This window comes from Microplitis mediator, chromosome 4, assembly GCF_029852145.1.
Source record: "Microplitis mediator isolate UGA2020A chromosome 4, iyMicMedi2.1, whole genome shotgun sequence".
Classification (NCBI taxonomy): Eukaryota; Metazoa; Arthropoda; class Insecta; order Hymenoptera; family Braconidae; genus Microplitis; species Microplitis mediator.
The window spans coordinates 12,748,733-12,764,700 of NC_079972.1; the positions used below are offsets into that span (position 1 = coordinate 12,748,733).

Below are 15,968 nucleotides of genomic sequence, written 5' to 3' on the forward strand. Positions count from 1 at the left end.
ATAACAAAGTCGGAAGTACAACTAAAATATTTTGATTGTTTGATGAAATAAAAAAAAAAATAGAAAAATGAATGTAAGGTAAAAGACTAAGTACCCAATCACTCATGTATTAGTACTAATTTTTATTAAATATATATACAAATACATAGAGTGATCGAGTACTAGTTTCCTGATCGGGTAGGCATCAGTTGCTTACATTATTTTTGCTGAATAAACCAAATGCCTACAATATTTTTTCGTACATTATAAATGCTTACTGCTCAGTCGTCTACTAAAATTCATTTTCTACAGTTCTATTGCCTACTTAAAAATATTTCATGATGTTCAAATTGATTACTATTTAATTGTGAACCCAAATCAAAAAAATATCTGATTAATGTAGACGAGCTCCTGATTTATTTGCTGAGAAAATCTTGTACTTGTTGAGAAGAAATGATCAATGGTCAAGACCGATCACTTGAGAAAAAAAAACGCGATTGGTCTGGAAAATATTAGAACTACGGTAGTCTTCACAATAGTATAACTCGCCGGTCCATAATAAGACACTGGGTTGAATCTCATAGTCGATGCAGGGAATGACCTGATCAGGTCACTAATTTCTAATAGAAAACTCTGTCAAGTTTGCCAGTTACTATTGTCAAGACTACCGTGATTCTGATATTTTTCAGATCAGCTGTGTCTTTTCTCAAGTGATCGGTCTTGAACGTTGATCATTTCTCCTCAAGTACAAGATTTTCTCAGCAAATAAATCAGAAGCTCATCTACATTAATCAGATATTTCTTTGATTTGGGTACACAATTAAATAGTAATCAATTGAACATCTTGAAATATTTTTAAGTAGGCAATAGAACAGTGCAATAATTGTATGCAATTAAATTACATATTTTATATTTATGTAAGCAATAGAACCGTAGGACATAAATTTTAGTAGGCAACTGAGCAGTAAACATTTATAATGCACGAAAAAATATTGTAGGCATTTGACACATTCAGCAAAAACAATCTAGGCAACTGATGCCTGTCCCAGATCAGGTACTAGGTATTTTACCTCATGATAAAGAGTAAAATATGTAAATATTTTCAAAGACAATACCTCGATATTATATTTAAATTTTACTGTCAAGTAAAAATATACAATTACAACGGCACAGATACAGCACCAACTAGACTATCAATTAACATATCAGTAATAATTATATATATTTATATATTTAATATTAATTAGTTAATAATAATAATAAATTTGATGATTAAAAAAAAAGTATTAAATGAATACAATAAGCTGCGACCGCACCACTCCTTTTTCTCTTTCATAATCTTGACTCACAAGTAAAGTGTAAACTCAACAAATTTAGTTGATTTTAAATTTCATTCTGTAACAAAAACAATAAGTTTCATAAATTACCTTTTTTCTCCCTTCTTATCATTACTCCGATAATGAGACATTAATTTTATAATTTATCATACAATCATCGCGTTAACTGATTTAAAAATCATTAGTAATAAACTTTTAACTGATTTTCATTACATACTCATACATTTATAAATATATATAATATATAAATATATAATGAAATGTTTAAGCGTTCATATTTTAATTGTAATTATTAATTATATATACAACTGAAATAATTATTGACAAGTTCAGAGATAAATAAAAAAAAAATAGATAAAGGCCATCGTATTTTTTCACGCATTTACAAATTCGTTCAGCTTTTATACGAGAAGCTATACACTATCATAAAGTTAGTAAATGTATGTATGTAATAACTATTTTAATTATCATAATAATCATTATTTTTTTTATTTATCATTGCGATGATACGAAACATTTTATCAGAAAAGTTGAGACGGTGGCAGTGGAGTGGTGCGGGCGATAATTAATTTTCTTCTTCTTTATATTCTTCATGACATATATCCAGTACAAATAATAAAGTGATGTAAAGTCTCGTTATTATTATTTTTATCATAATATATCATACTATTAAATCATATTATTTTTTATAATTGTAATTATTTTTGAACAGTACCTTGCACTTGTCACTCAGTTTGAGCGCAAGCGCGAGTTTTCCATCGCTGCTGCGGGCGTGCAAGAGACAACACGTGCGTGCGTGAACACAGGAACCGAGTTGACAATTATCGAAATCTTCACCATTTTATTTTACTTTTCTTTCAAATTATTAATCAACTTATTTTAAAAAAAAAAGTCATGAATCAAACGAAGCCACCAATTATCCAATTAAAATTCTCAGTTCATATCAAATAATCTCAGCTAATCAGAGTCGAATTTTTCCATGCATTAATTAAATACTTAAGGACTTATTGTTAAATAACAACCGGAAAAAAAACCGTTGGAATGACAACGCTGTAATTATTTATAGTTTTAAAACAATACGTATAAAATATTTATTTACGTTCTTTTTTAAATATTTTTTTGTTTTAATTGAGCAACTACTTTTGCACAATTTGTTACTTCATTTTTCAACTAGAAAAATATAAAATTATTTACAATTCAATAAATTATTAATTATAATTATAATTTTTTTTTTTAACTCTTATTAGGTAAAATACCGTCGCTGTATCGTACCCATTTTGACTGTATATAAGATTGCAAATTCACTGTACAAATTTTTTACTAAATCCTTAATAAAAAAAATATTAAAAAAAATAATAAATAAAACTAGAGTTGATAAAGTGCTCAATAAATTTGTTGTCTTTCCACATAATTAAAGGCAATTTTTGAATTTAAATATCAAGTACTTCTAATTGAGATAGACAGTTATCAAATATTATCTATTTGTACTGATGATTGATGCAAAAATTAGTTATATATGTATATATATATATAGGTCCTGTGTTCACTATGACAGCAATGTTTAGCAGCAATTACATTTTAAATTGAGTGTTTACTCTTGAATACTTTCGAGTACAAACGACTTTACGCTTGTAATTATGTATAAAAATTTTTTCTGAATTTCAAACTAATTCAAATAGTAATAAAAATAATAATAATAATAATAATAATAATAATAATAATAACAATAATAATAATAATAAAGAAATCGAGAAAAAAATATATAATATTTTTCTAATCGAGACTCACTGGATTCACTGTTATTATTTTCTTTCCTACCACTCCAAAGACCAGCACTTCAACTTAAAAATGTTCATATTTAAATATTTATCATTTTCTCGTTTATTTTTATCTATTCACTTCGTGCATTATTAAAATCAATTTAGCTCTTATTCGTTATTTGTTTGTTTTATGTACACCGTAGTTACGGATGATAATTTACAAAAATTAACCCTCCCAGGTCTGAGAGATCCAATTTTATATATTTTTTTTTGTCTCTTACTTTGGTCACTCTCAACATCCCAAAAGCGTATTTAAAAAACTCGTTACAACGTTTCTCCCGTTGCTATCACTGGCGCATCACTCTCATTTTGAATCTCCATGGGTTCCGATGGTTTTGTATCTTCGGCTGATGATTGATGCTGTGGTTCCTGCGGTGGTTCAACTGGAGGCTGATGTTGTTGCTGCTGATGGTGATCCTCCTCATCGAGATTGCGAGGGAAATCTTTAGGTTGATTAAACTCGTGAGCCTCAGGTGCGTCATGTCTTTCAAAGGTTTTATCATTAAAATTATCCGAATCATTGGTCGCTGGCACGTGATTCGATTCGGGATTTTCGTGAGTATCATCAACATTTGTCGGAGGAGGCTGGAATTCTTCAGATAAATTTTTTATCGTCGGTTCATCCGGCCGTTCGTCAGCGCCCTTAGGATTGGCATCGTCAGCAGTTCGATTTTCTTCGAAGGTATTTTTGTTGTCATCAGTTTCTTGCTGAGATCTTGTTATTTCAGGCTGTTCTGGTGGCAATGGACTTGCATTTCCCCATCTAGATTTTCTGTTCCTGGAATTTCTACTGTCACGATCACGATCTTGATGCTTGTCACGATTCATGTGCCCTTTGTTGTCTCGTTGACTGACGTGATTTTCACGATTGTGTTCATCTGGTTCGTGTCCATTGTTACCTTCCATGTTAGCCCAGACAGGTGGCAGTGGTGGTGGCGGTCCGCTGTCTGGATTTCTCCAGGGGTCAGGTAGAGGTGGACCCGGTGGACCTGGAGGTCCTGGTGGTCCACCGAACGGCGGTGGTCTCATGTGGGAAGACGGTGGCGGACCACGACTGTCATCAAACGGTCCTCGGAAGAATGTCTCACCTTCTCGGGGATCAAATGGACCTCGTGGACCAAACGGTGGGCGCATACCTGGCCTCATTCCTCTGGGTCCCATTCCTCGATGGAATATCGGAGGACCTGTGAAAAAATAATTTTTATCAATTGTTCTTATCGTGAATTACTATAAAAAATTCAATTTTTAATGAAATATTATGAGGTAGAGTAATAACTTACCATGACCTCGGGGCCCCATTCCTGGTCTTGGTCCGAATCCTTCAGGTCCCATTGGACCTCGTGGTCCTCGAGGACCCATTGGTGGTCCAAATCCAGGCTCCATGTGTCCAAAGAAATCCCTTCTTCTCGGATCAAAGTCAGGATGATCTGGGTGAGCTCGTGCATCAAATCCATCTCCGCCCATTCGAGGATCAAAACCGTCTCTTTGACGTCTGTCAAAGTCATGTCTATCTGGTTCGTATTCATCGACTGGATGACGTCCACGGTGCTCACCACGATCAAATTCATCTCTTCCCATGCCTAGACGATGGTCAAAGTCGTTGGATCGCGGACCACCGGGCCCATGTCGATCGAAATCATCTGGAAAACGTCCACCGTGCATTCTATGATCGGGAAACTCTTCTATCGGTCCACCTCTGGGACCACCTCCTCGAGGTCCAAATCCAGGCCGATCGCGATCACCTCGTGGAAAGTCACGATGATCTTGAGGTCCCCGAAAATCTGGACCTCGTGGTCCAAAATCTGGCCTTTCTCCCGGAACGCCTGGAAATTTTGGAAGATCTAATAACGACGGAGGTCCATCCCCAGGTCTACGTCCACCGGGAACCTCTTCAAAAGGCGGTGGTCTATCACCTCTGTTGTCCATATTACGATCATTACGATCTCCTCGCATTCCACGATCCATTCTATCATCCATCGGCAAAGTGCCGTCTGCCAGCTGTCGTAATCTATCAGCAAGACTCATTTTATCTTTCTTTGGACCCATGTCTGGTTCTTGGAGAAGCCCAACACCTGATCCAGGTAACGGCATTGGACCATCATGTGGTCTCATATCCCGATCACGATCTCGCCTGTCATCTCTGTCACGATCACGACCATCTCTTCTTCGGTCACGACCTCTGTCTCTTCCTCTACCACGATCTCGTCCACGATCACTTCGACTGTCATTTCCCTCTCTATCAGCTCTATCACGATCACCTCGATCTCTTCTCTCACGATCTCTCTCTCTATCTCGATCCCGGAAGTCTCGGTCGCTATCTGCTCTGTCATTCATACTCGGACCTTTGTTCATAGCTGCCAGCAACTGGTCGCTCAAGTTCGGCTTTTCTTTCGGAGGATTTATTGTACTTGGAGGCATGACATCTTCCATTTCAACGTCCATATCTTCTGAATGCTGAGGCTGCATTGGCATCTGCATTGGCGGTGGTGGTGGACCCACACCAAAGGGTTGCCGGAGCATTGGAAGATTTGGTAAATTTGTTTCTCCCGTTGGAGGAGGTACACCCATCGGCGGTACATTGTGAGGCATACCTATTGATTAAATCACCAACAATTAGTCTCCAGTGATTGTCAATATCCAAAAAATAAAAATATCAAGTCATAAGACTGATGTACCTGTCGAATTTGATTTATCTGAGGGTGCAGCAGGAGCAGGAAGTGGTATTTGAGTAATAAGTCCAACTCCGACTCCAGCTCCAAAGGGTGAGTTTACAGGCGGAGTGAGCATTGACGGCATCATTCCCGGAGGACCTAAAAGCCCTTGCATGTTTGGTGGCGGTACTCCAATTGGTACATTCGGCATCAACCCGTGAGGCATTTGTAAACCCATTGGAGGTCCAAGCATACCTGCATTATTGACTAATTAAAATACAAATTTATAAAAATTTTCAACAATTGGATTTACTACTACGAGATCAAATGTTTTTTTAGTAATGAGAGATGAAGCCTTTGAAATAAATATTTTTTAAAATGAAATCACTCACGTGGTACTCCTGTCAGAGAGAATCCCGGTGGCATCATTGATAACTGAGCACTAGTAGGTGGCATCAAATTAGTTGAAGCTGTTGCTCTTATTGGTGGGGGTTGACTGGTATCAATTATTGGCTGTTGTTGAGATCCCGATGACGGCGGCATTACATTAACAATGCCATCTGTTAACGTTGGAATTGGAGCGCCGCTGAGTGGCATTTGAATACTTTGCATTCCTTCATTCGATCCTGAGTGCTTCAGTTTACCTGTACAAAAAAAAATGATTAAACCATCGTATTAAATAATAATAAATAAATAAATTTATGTTCTAAGTTTGCTTGACCAATCGAAAAATAAATAGTATCTCAACTGGCTCAAAAACTTAAAGATGCTCTTGCAAGTTGGTTCAAGATACAGACGATTTAAACAACGCTTCCTGTATCTAGATTGAACTTGCAGTTTAAAAAAAAAAATTATTCTAATGTTATCATTATTACCTTTCAGTCTTGGAGGCAACGTGTCCTCATCAATCATCCCGCCTTCTTCAAGCATCTCCAGCTCATGTTCACTGATGTTATTCAATTTATTCCACGGAATATAGCTGACACCGAGTTCAACTTCCCAGTAGTCTTTCCATTCCTTGCCCTTGACGCCTTTGCCAGGTGCCCAGGCTAAAGTGATAGCTTTGCCCTGCATTTTGTGGCTCTTGAGTTTAGTCAGAGCCCGATGAGCGTCTTGTCGTCGGTTCATACAAATAAAAGCACAGCCTCTTGGTGAAATTAAGTCGATGCTGACGATGTCACCAAGTTCGCCGAAGGTATCAGATAATTCTTCTTGATGCACGAGCTTAGACAGATGCCCAACCCAAAGTGTCGTACTGCACACACTCATTTTTTCCCTCTCGATTGGCGGCAATCCGCGTTTTCTTCGCTCGCGTTCTTTTTCTCTCTCCTCCTCTGAATTTTTAACCCGAATCTCTTCGCGCTTACGTTCACGCGAACGGGATCTTTGCCGCCGTGACCGGCTTCTCGACCGTGATTTTCTCTCCCGATCTCGGCCGCGATGACGAGGTGACCTGGACCTGCTGTGACGTCGAAAACGATCCGGCGATCGGCTCTGAGACCTCACAGAGTCTAGATTTACTATTTCTACGCTGCTGCTGTCACGTCTCGGTGGTGCTGACTGATAGTCCTGGGAGTCTTGTCGCTCATCTATCAGCGGACTCTTTTGATTTGGATGAATCGGCTGTCGCAGTGCTGAAGTCGATTGAGAAACAAAAGCCGGCGGGTAACCTGGCGGTGGCTGACTCATGTCCTGCTGCATTAAATTCGATACGTTACCATAAGTGTTATGTTGAGTAGGTTTGATAACGTCAGAAGGTTTCAGTTCGCACTCCGAGGCAAATGGAAGATTCGGCACGGTCTGAGCAAGATGTTTATCAAATTCATCCTCTTGCTGTTTCATCTGCTGAAGTTTGCGCATCTTTTCTTCCATCTCAAGCTGAGCTGTGGCCACGTTGCCTTGCATTGTCTGCTGCAACGTCTGCAATTGTCTTAAAACCTCTGGATTAGTCAGCAATAGTCCGAGACTCTCTAAATTACCACTAGTGACTGCATTGTGCTGATTACCAGCAGTAACCGCTGCTGCTGGAGAACTAGCCATCATAACATCGTCGTCTTCCTCTTCGCCGTAGTCAAAATCTAATAGCTTTTTGTCAAATTTAACAGAACTCGGGGTATCGTTTGAAGCTTCTTGTTTCTTCAATAGCAATTGTTGAAGATGTTGAAGTTGATCTAAAAATGAGGCATCAACTTGATTAGCACCCGACTGTCCGAGTAATTTATTAGCATTAACCATATTGGCTGTCTCTAATTTAGTCTGTGCCAACCATGCAGGGTCAATAGTTTTAGTGTTAAACATTTTTTGGTCTTTGGGTGGGTTTTTACCACCCGGTGGAGTTTTAGTAATAGAACCAAGGTTGCTTAAATTATTACCAGTGGCATTCAACGCTCCGTTTGAATTAATCGCCTGCTCTTTGTGAATAGGATGATTTGGATCAGCGAGATCAAACAGCGGTTGAATAACTTCAGGTTGAAATACTGAATTCTTCTGCCATAAATTTAATACACGTATCACCTTGCTTTTGTCCTCCGGCGGGCACTTCAATAAATTCAAAAACGTCGTTTGCATATTTTTGGCAAATCTCGGCGCAAATACATCCTTCTCTACCCCAAACTGGTGTCTAGACTGTCGTACTATCGAGTCTATCACGTACAGACCCGGTACTTTGTACTCCGGCTTGCACTGAAAACGAAATTAAAGTAAACAATAATTAGTTAGGGTCAGCTCTTGTGTATAAAAGTGACGGTAATTCATCAACATAATCAGGAACTTACTTTCTGGATAAATTTCTCTACACTCTGTACAACATGCTTGTAAAATTTGATGGCTTTTATCGCACCTCTCGTCAAAGAGTTCATCTTCGCCTTGGAAATCGGCGGCTTGACATCGTAGAGTGCGGACAGCTATAAAATAAATAATAAGTCAGTATCAGCCATTAAGATATAAACTTAATGACATCAGTCATTGAACCTAAACATTATTAGGTAATCATTAAGTAACTAAGTAAATAAATGTAAATAAATTGATAACTGATAAGGGTATCAAGCCAAGTTGAGATGATCAATAATCGATCTGTATATTTATAATATTTTACACACGGCATCATCGTGGTGAAAAAAAGAGGGAGGGTTTACCCTAACACGGTGACCTCCAAAATATAATGATGTATATAAGTACCGCTGTGCTCTTACCTCCGCATTAAATGCCTTAACCGCGTCCATTTTTACTCGCTATTATTTATGATTTATAAAACGTTAAATATTTATATTCAACAGATAGTGTAACACACAACACTAATATTTTCACTAATTATCGCCATTTCTCATCGTCAACGCACTTTAGTGTAAAGACCATGCCAGTCAAGATGGCAGACGTATTATTACCCAGCGTGCAATGGGCGACACTCTCGGTTTTAGTTGCTACTGGCCGCCTGCCTGCTGCTGCTGCGTCTCGATCATGGTGATGAGCTAACCAAGCGCCGTTATGACGTCACATATATGTACCTTTTTTTATACACTAGTATTATAATTATTATTGTTTTAAATACCTATTAAAAGCCATAGTAAATTTATAATTATTTATCATAAATCAATAATTTGAAAATTCAAATTCTACTATGTTCTATTACTGCGAATCTCTGACGTTACTTTTTTAAATTTAAAAATAATTGCGACAAAAAATTAAGTAATTACTCATACTTTTAATGTAAATATTTTGTTAATAATAATTTTTATTTATTCAATAATAAATATACATTTTATTTAATTTAAAATTCGCGCCAATTTTAATTTCCGTTTTTTCTTATTTTAAATTCAAATTTATTATTATTTTTATGAACACGTGTCTTTCTGACATAACTTTTGATATTTTGAATTAACAAAATATATATAAATTTATATGGAATATTATTTCGTAATAAATTTTTCATATAAAAATTACTGTAAAATTTTATTTGAAATTCGCGCCAATTTCAATATCTTAAATTTTTAATTATAATTTTGTTGCTTAAATTAATTGAAATTTTTTTGTCCATAGAATAAGTGATGCGCATAATTTTTTAATTACAAATTTAATTACATATAAAAAAAAATTAATTAATGCGCATACATGTAAGCGCGGCTTTAGTACACGAGGTTGGTTATTGTTTTGGATACAAGTTTTTAACATGTCGAGTACTGATAGTAATTGTTAATAATATTGATAAATAAATTGTTTATATCGTCAATGTATTTTATTAATTGCATTAATAATAATTAAAAAGTATAATGGAGAATATTATAACGAAATCAATGATGAATCATCAAGTTCTACGTGTTTTGGGTTATGCGAGATTAAGTCACACTCAAGCGAATCCAAAATATCCTGATAAAAAGAAAAATATTATGACAAAAGTCAAAAAAACTCATCCCTACAGATCAATACATCCTTGGAAATCTAAAATTGACTTTTGCGACAGTATGATAAAGCAAGTTATTTATAACAAAGGTTCGTTTTCAAATCATGATACTGAAACTAGCAGACAGTAGACAATTTTTTATTTTTATAAACAATTTACTTGTCAGTAAAATACATTTTTCAAAAATGCGCACGAGTTTTTAATGTGCAATATTTTCTAAAAGTATTTTATTTATTTAAAAGAAATTAATTTTTTTCAATTTCCGCTACTTTCAGTCTCATTTTAAATCACGATACTAAAGTTAGCCGACGTTAAATAAATTTTGAATTTTATTCAAAACGATAATTTATAAAAAAAAATATTTTAAACAAATGCACTTATAGTTTTTAAAATTTTCTACATGTGCATTTTTTTAGTTTTTTTTTTTTTTTTGTAATTGATTTGTTGAAAAAAAATCAGAAAATTGTTAATTGTCTGTTAACTGCGATCATTTTAAATTGTATAATATTCGATGTTGGTCTAGGAGCTGGCGGTAAAAAAATATAATTTAAATTTTCAGATGGTTTAGTGGCTATCAATAAACCTTATGGTATATCAGCAAGAACTCTTGGTGAAGAAAAAAAGGGAAAGAACCCAATAATCAGTGGTATTCCTAATGAAAAAAAATATGTATTGACAGATGCGATACCACTTATTGCTAATGCATTGGGATATGAATCATTAGTTATTGCAAAGACACCCGAAAAATTTACATCTGGTGTTGTACTGCTGAGTGCAAGTGATAAAATAACAGAAGCAGTTGCTAAATCTTTGAGAGTTGCCGAAGGTAAACGGATAATACCGCGTACTTATTGGACGGTAACAAGACGAGTACCAATATTTCCTAGTGGGGAAAGAAGAGTCGCTATGAAACTAGGGAAAGGTCCTGAAAAAGGTCAGAAGGAACCAGTCATCATATCATCGTGGTCTGAAAATGAACGAGTTCGAGGTGACATTAAAATTCTCAACGTTCAATTCAAAGTTTTATCATCCGCCACACATAATTTAGCTTCTCTGCTGGAGATAAAATCATCCACAAGCCAATGGCACGCTGTGAGATTATTCGCGGCCATCACTTTGCTGAGTCCAATCCTCGGAGACCGAGTCTATGGATCCAGAGCTCAAGATGTAATGGGAAAATTTTTAGCTATTAGTCCATTCGTTGACGCAGCCCATGTTCCCCCTAGATTGGACGAAGAATTATTGCGGTTGATTAAAATTACCCAGAACAAAACTTTGATGATTCCAGCCCACGTTCACTTGAGGGAAATGTTCCTCCCGTCGTTCATAAAAAAAGGAAACGACGTTTCCATCGTAGCTCCACTCCAACCAGAATTTTTATGGACTTGTAATAAATTATTGATCAATGAAGAATTTTTAAAGCCTACCGACAATAATATTAACTCTAGTCCTAGTTCTGATGACCCACAGGCCAACAATGACGTTGAAAATTGTGTAGCAGTAAGGCAAAATTAATTTGCTGATGTGAATCATCATAAATTTATTTTATACACATGTAAATAATAATCATAATCAATAAACTGTTAATTATTAGAGTTACTGATTGCGATACATTTAATAATCTAATGAGAAATAATAAAACGACCGGCTAAAATTCGTCGCATTAAAGTTTTTCGACCATGAAGAGTCGACATTCTCGTCTCCCATCCGTGAGTTCTGACTCTTTTGACTTCATTGGGGTGAGGAAAGTTGTCTCTTATTTTCCTTCTGACGGGCGTCAATGGCCATTTTGTGTGGTCAACTTTAAAAGGCACTTGTCTTACTCCTCTCAATCCAGTTAAAGTTGTACTGAATTGTCTCGCTGTTGTAATACCAATTGATCTAGGAGATGATATCAATATTTTTTTATGCGCTTACATTTATAAATTTATGAGATGATACTGAAGTTAGCCGGCGTCTAATAATTTTTGTTTTTTTTTTTAGTGGATAAATTATAAGAAAAAAATATTTGAAAAAATTGCACTTGTAGTTTTTTACATTTTCTACATGTGCATATTTTTAGTTTTTGTTTTTTTGTAATTGATTTGTTAAAAAAAAATCCGAAAATTACTAATTGTCTGCTGACTTCAGGATCATATTTATGAGTGTGAAGTTATCCGACGTCTTTTAATTTTTGAATTTTCTTAGAAACGATAAATTATGAAAAAAAAAATTTTTTGAAAAATTGCACCTACAGCTTTTTCAATTTTTTACATGTGTATTTTTTTTTTATGAGTAATTTGTTAAAAAAAAAATCCTAAAATTATTAATTGTCTGCTGACTTCAGGATCATAATTTAGCAGACATCAGACAAATTTAAAATCATAAATAATTTTAAAAATAATATTTAGAAAAAATCCACGCATTAATTTCGAAATTTTTTAAATGCGCAATTTTTAAGAATTTAATTTAATTATTTACTCTTGATAATTTTAAATTGTCTGCTACATTCACACTCATAAATTTAATAATTATTATTGGCGGTTAAATTTAACTTACGGTATTAATTGATAAAACAATGGCACCATTTTTCCAAACATGATTTAAATATTTATTAATTATTGGTGAAAAAAATTAAAACTCATAGGTTAGTCGTACTTTTGGTTTTCATAAAAATTTAAACGTCAACGCACATGCGCGAAAATTAATGGAGTAGCCGGCCGGCGATTCGCGGTAAATTTTTTAGTTTTCATTACGCGAGCGACCTAAACACCGAAAATTACAGAGTTGTCGGCAGGGTGTGAAATGACGGTGGTGGGAATTGAATATTTTTTTAAAAATTTAAGATGACCAATTTTTGAAATTAATAAATATATTTTAACCAACATTAAGACACAATTTGGACGGTATCAATTACAAATGATTTATTATATATATTGTATATATTAACAAGGAATCCTCTTATCTTTTCCCCACTTTCTCATAACTCGAATTATTTGTTCGACTTGAGAATTTGAAGTATTTCTCAGCAACTGTATTATCTCAGTTAATAATTCTCTGCAAAAAAATTTAATAAATTGAATAGAAATTTTCCAGACCCTCCCCCCCCACTTTTTAAAAATATTTAATGACTGCTAAGATATAAATTTTAAAAAAAATTATTTCCAGTTATCAATTAGGAGTCAAACGAAATTTGGTGAGTGAATTTTGGTTTAAAAAATTTGAAATCTTTAATTATAATCTCCTAATTGATAACAACTGTAAGTAATTTTTTAAAAAATCTATATCTCAGCAAAATTTAACTGCCTTATCCTTTTTCCAATTAATGCTGCAATTTTTTTGAAATTAATTAATAAAATTCGAATATTGGTATGACAGTTCAAGATCATAAATATTTTTAAAAAATGGGGGCACTGTCGGAGGAAGCCCTTGATAATTAACTGCAACAAAAACTCACTTGGGTTGTTTTTCAGCCACAATGTATTGAAAAGTACCGCAACAAGCACCTCGTTTACCTTCCCAGTGTTCCGGTGAGGGATCCATACGCTCTAGCATATCAAAGGCTTTGGCAGCATACCAAAATTCTCCAATTTTGTAGCAAGTATTAGCAATAAGTTGTAGCAAATTAAAAGATTGTGTCGAAGTGTCCATTTTTAAATAAAGCTCCCAAGCAATATGAGCCTTCTTATTCATTATGTAGCAATAAGCAAGTAAACTTATGTAAACATAGTCGCTTTTAAATCGTTCACTGCGGATAAGTAAAAATGCTTCTTCAGCTTCTTTGAAGTAACCAGCAGCCGCTTGTGCTTGGGCGTAATTGAAATTGAAACTGTCATCATTCGTATAGTAGGTTTTTATAGAATTGAGATAAACGAGGACCTCCTCGAATTGACGTAAAAGAAAAAAGCAAGCTGCCATGCAGTGACGACCTGGTATCGTGTCACATTCAGAAGTTGATGAACCCACCAAGTGGAAGTACTGCTGAGCTGTCTTTATAATATCTCGTGAGCTGGTTTCTTGTCCAATTACCGCGTAGACTGTTCCTTTTAGTATAAATTCTTGAGGTACCGCTGGTTCAAGCTCTTTTATCAGTTCGTAAGCCTCTTGAATGTCGTTCTGCTTGAGATAATAAATCACAAGATTCAATCGGGCTTCTGGTATGACATCTACCAAACCCGGCAGGACTTGCAATGCGCCTTCGCCGTCTTTGAATACCTTGAGAATAAATATATACACTGTAAGAAATTAGCGAGTGAACGCGGAGTAAATCCAGAATGGATGACTGTTTATTTAATCTCCTCGGAGTGAAATTTACTCCGAAGAGGAGTTTAATTTAATATTTAAACTCCGGTTTGGAGTAAAATTCACTAAATGCGGATTTAAATGAAATCTAGATCACTCCGAAATCACTTCGCTGAAAAAAAACTCCGTATGCAAAGTGATTTTTTTTTAAGTCCGGAACTCTGAGTAACGGAGTGAATTAAAATCCGAATTCGCTCCCAATTTTTTACAGTGCATTCATAAAAATATATTTTAATCTATAGGTCGTTAAAAAATACGCACCACAATATTGTGGCGAATTAAATCATGTCCAAAGCTGTATGAAGATGTCGTTTTTTCTACCAACTGTCTCATCTCAGCTTGAGCGGTACTGCCGTCATAAAGACGGAAGTGATTGCACGCTTTTAAATTAATCGCAATAGCGCTGTCTGGATACTTTTGCAAGTAAACTTGGAGAACTTCTTGAGCTACATCATAGTAATCTAGTTTATAGTAGCAGAGTGCCACATAAACGTTCAATGCCAAGTAATCTCTGCAATGAATATCAAATAGTTTGTGTAATTAATTGTAAAAATTATTTGTTGCATCAATTGATACTGATACCTCGGCTTCTTTAGGAGTTTAAGGAAACGTAACTGGGAACTTAACTTGTGTGAGGAGTATGGGTTGTGCTGGTGACTAGACAATTAGAATAAGTGATAATTGCATGTCAATTAATAATAATTATTATTTTTAAAAAATGTTACGGTTATTACCGATTGTCAAGAAGAATTTTTTTGTAAATGTCAATGGCTTCCTGATAATGAGCCCGAAGATAATGAATAGAAGCTAAACACAACTGGTCTTCAGTAACATCTTTAAGTTTTCCATGATAGTCTTTGAGTTTAGCTTCGTCTCCCATCTTGTGAGCCAAGTGGAACATGACCCGCGTCTTCAGGTTGCTGTCAGGAGCATCATTCAAGGCTTCCTTAGCCTCCGGATACATTCCCAAGTAAAAATAACAGCAAGCCAAGTTGGTAAATACATCGCTTCTGCCTTTCTTCCTCAGACTTTCGTAGACACTAGTGGCTCTCTTGTAGTCCCCGAGATGAAATGCGCAGTAGGCAATCCACATATCAGTGTCCTGAGCATTGCTACTGGACTTATTAAATTCAACCAACGTCAAGGCACCAGCATAATCCCGCTTATCCAAAAATTCTTCAAGCTTAGGGACATCTTTGCGTGTTCCTGGTTTTCTGTTCTCCGAAAGGGCTGGTTTTGCCCGCGAAAGTATCTATAATTCATAATTTAAAAATTTAAAATCTCATTTATCATTAAAATAAAAAATTCAAGTAATGGTTAAAATTTATTTAATTTTACAGATTTAATTTATCAAATAAACTTACCATTATTCTTCATCAATGTTTGTTTACATAAATGTTAAGTTAGCAAACAAATGTCTTATTGATTATTCAAAAACCCGTGACACCTGCTCTGGTATTTCAATGCTACGCAACGGATGATGACAACACCAGCAGCTCCATCT

At 35.2% G+C, this 15,968-nt stretch overlaps 4 protein-coding genes across 7 annotated transcripts; 1 reads left to right on the forward strand and 3 right to left on the reverse strand.

Annotated features, from left to right (window-relative positions):
• Positions 1-1,105: 1,105 nt before the first annotated feature.
• Positions 1,106-9,218, reverse strand: LOC130666621 (SR-related and CTD-associated factor 4). Of its 4 annotated transcripts, none has more exons than XM_057467791.1 (8): positions 8,979-9,218; positions 8,562-8,690; positions 6,663-8,469; positions 6,180-6,431; positions 5,812-6,054; positions 4,417-5,727; positions 3,358-4,320; positions 1,106-1,374 (listed from the first exon to the last, which is right to left on the reverse strand). In XM_057467791.1, the coding sequence occupies exons 1-7, from the start codon at positions 9,006-9,008 to the stop codon at positions 3,401-3,403; spliced, it is 4,692 nt and encodes a 1,563-aa protein (XP_057323774.1). In that variant the 5' UTR covers positions 9,009-9,218; the 3' UTR covers positions 1,106-1,374; positions 3,358-3,400. The 4 variants fall into 4 exon arrangements, with proteins under 4 accessions (XP_057323774.1, XP_057323773.1, XP_057323775.1 ...); XM_057467793.1 differs by lacking the exon at positions 1,106-1,374 and having other exon boundaries at positions 2,559-4,320; positions 6,663-7,958; positions 8,160-8,469; positions 8,979-9,217; XM_057467790.1 differs by lacking the exon at positions 1,106-1,374 and having other exon boundaries at positions 2,557-4,320.
• A 673-nt stretch (positions 9,219-9,891) lies between these two features.
• Positions 9,892-11,778, forward strand: LOC130666643 (mitochondrial mRNA pseudouridine synthase RPUSD3-like). The gene is made up of 2 exons (XM_057467830.1): positions 9,892-10,272; positions 10,743-11,778. Exons 1-2 carry the CDS (start codon positions 10,053-10,055, stop codon positions 11,696-11,698), a joined length of 1,176 nt encoding a protein of 391 aa, XP_057323813.1. The 5' UTR covers positions 9,892-10,052; the 3' UTR covers positions 11,699-11,778.
• On the reverse strand, positions 11,695-12,881 carry LOC130666646 (uncharacterized). Its single transcript, XM_057467833.1, has 2 exons — positions 12,722-12,881; positions 11,695-12,064 (listed from the first exon to the last, which is right to left on the reverse strand). Exons 1-2 carry the CDS (start codon positions 12,760-12,762, stop codon positions 11,806-11,808), a joined length of 300 nt encoding a protein of 99 aa, XP_057323816.1. The 5' UTR covers positions 12,763-12,881; the 3' UTR covers positions 11,695-11,805.
• Positions 12,882-13,021: 140 nt separating this feature from the next.
• LOC130666639 (intraflagellar transport protein 56) lies at positions 13,022-15,967 on the reverse strand. Its single transcript, XM_057467825.1, has 5 exons — positions 15,829-15,967; positions 15,199-15,716; positions 14,726-14,975; positions 13,620-14,377; positions 13,022-13,219 (listed from the first exon to the last, which is right to left on the reverse strand). Exons 1-5 carry the CDS (start codon positions 15,829-15,831, stop codon positions 13,108-13,110), a joined length of 1,641 nt encoding a protein of 546 aa, XP_057323808.1. The 5' UTR covers positions 15,832-15,967; the 3' UTR covers positions 13,022-13,107.
• Position 15,968: the final 1 nt, after the last annotated feature.

Coding starts and splice junctions, on each gene's coding strand:
- LOC130666639 (XM_057467825.1), bottom strand. Junction 14,976..15,198: donor AAAATTCTTCTTGACAATCG/GTAATAACCGTA, acceptor TATTCATTGCAG/AGATTACTTGGCATTGAACG. Junction 14,378..14,725: donor TAATTCGCCACAATATTGTG/GTGCGTATTTTT, acceptor TTTATTCTCAAG/GTATTCAAAGACGGCGAAGG.
- LOC130666643 (XM_057467830.1), top strand. CDS start 10,053: ATGGAGAATATTATAACGAAATCAATGATGAATCATCAAGTTCTACGT. Junction 10,273..10,742: donor GCAAGTTATTTATAACAAAG/GTTCGTTTTCAA, acceptor TTAAATTTTCAG/ATGGTTTAGTGGCTATCAAT.
- LOC130666621 (XM_057467791.1), bottom strand. CDS start 9,008: ATGGACGCGGTTAAGGCATTTAATGCGGAG. Junction 6,432..6,662: donor GTTGCCTCCAAGACTGAAAG/GTAATAATGATA, acceptor TTTTTTGTACAG/GTAAACTGAAGCACTCAGGA. Junction 6,055..6,179: donor CTCTCTGACAGGAGTACCAC/GTGAGTGATTTC, acceptor TATTTTAATTAG/TCAATAATGCAGGTATGCTT.
- LOC130666646 (XM_057467833.1), bottom strand. CDS start 12,762: ATGTTTGGAAAAATGGTGCCATTGTTTTATCAATTAATACC. Junction 12,065..12,721: donor TTGTTTTATCAATTAATACC/GTAAGTTAAATT, acceptor ATCATCTCCTAG/ATCAATTGGTATTACAACAG.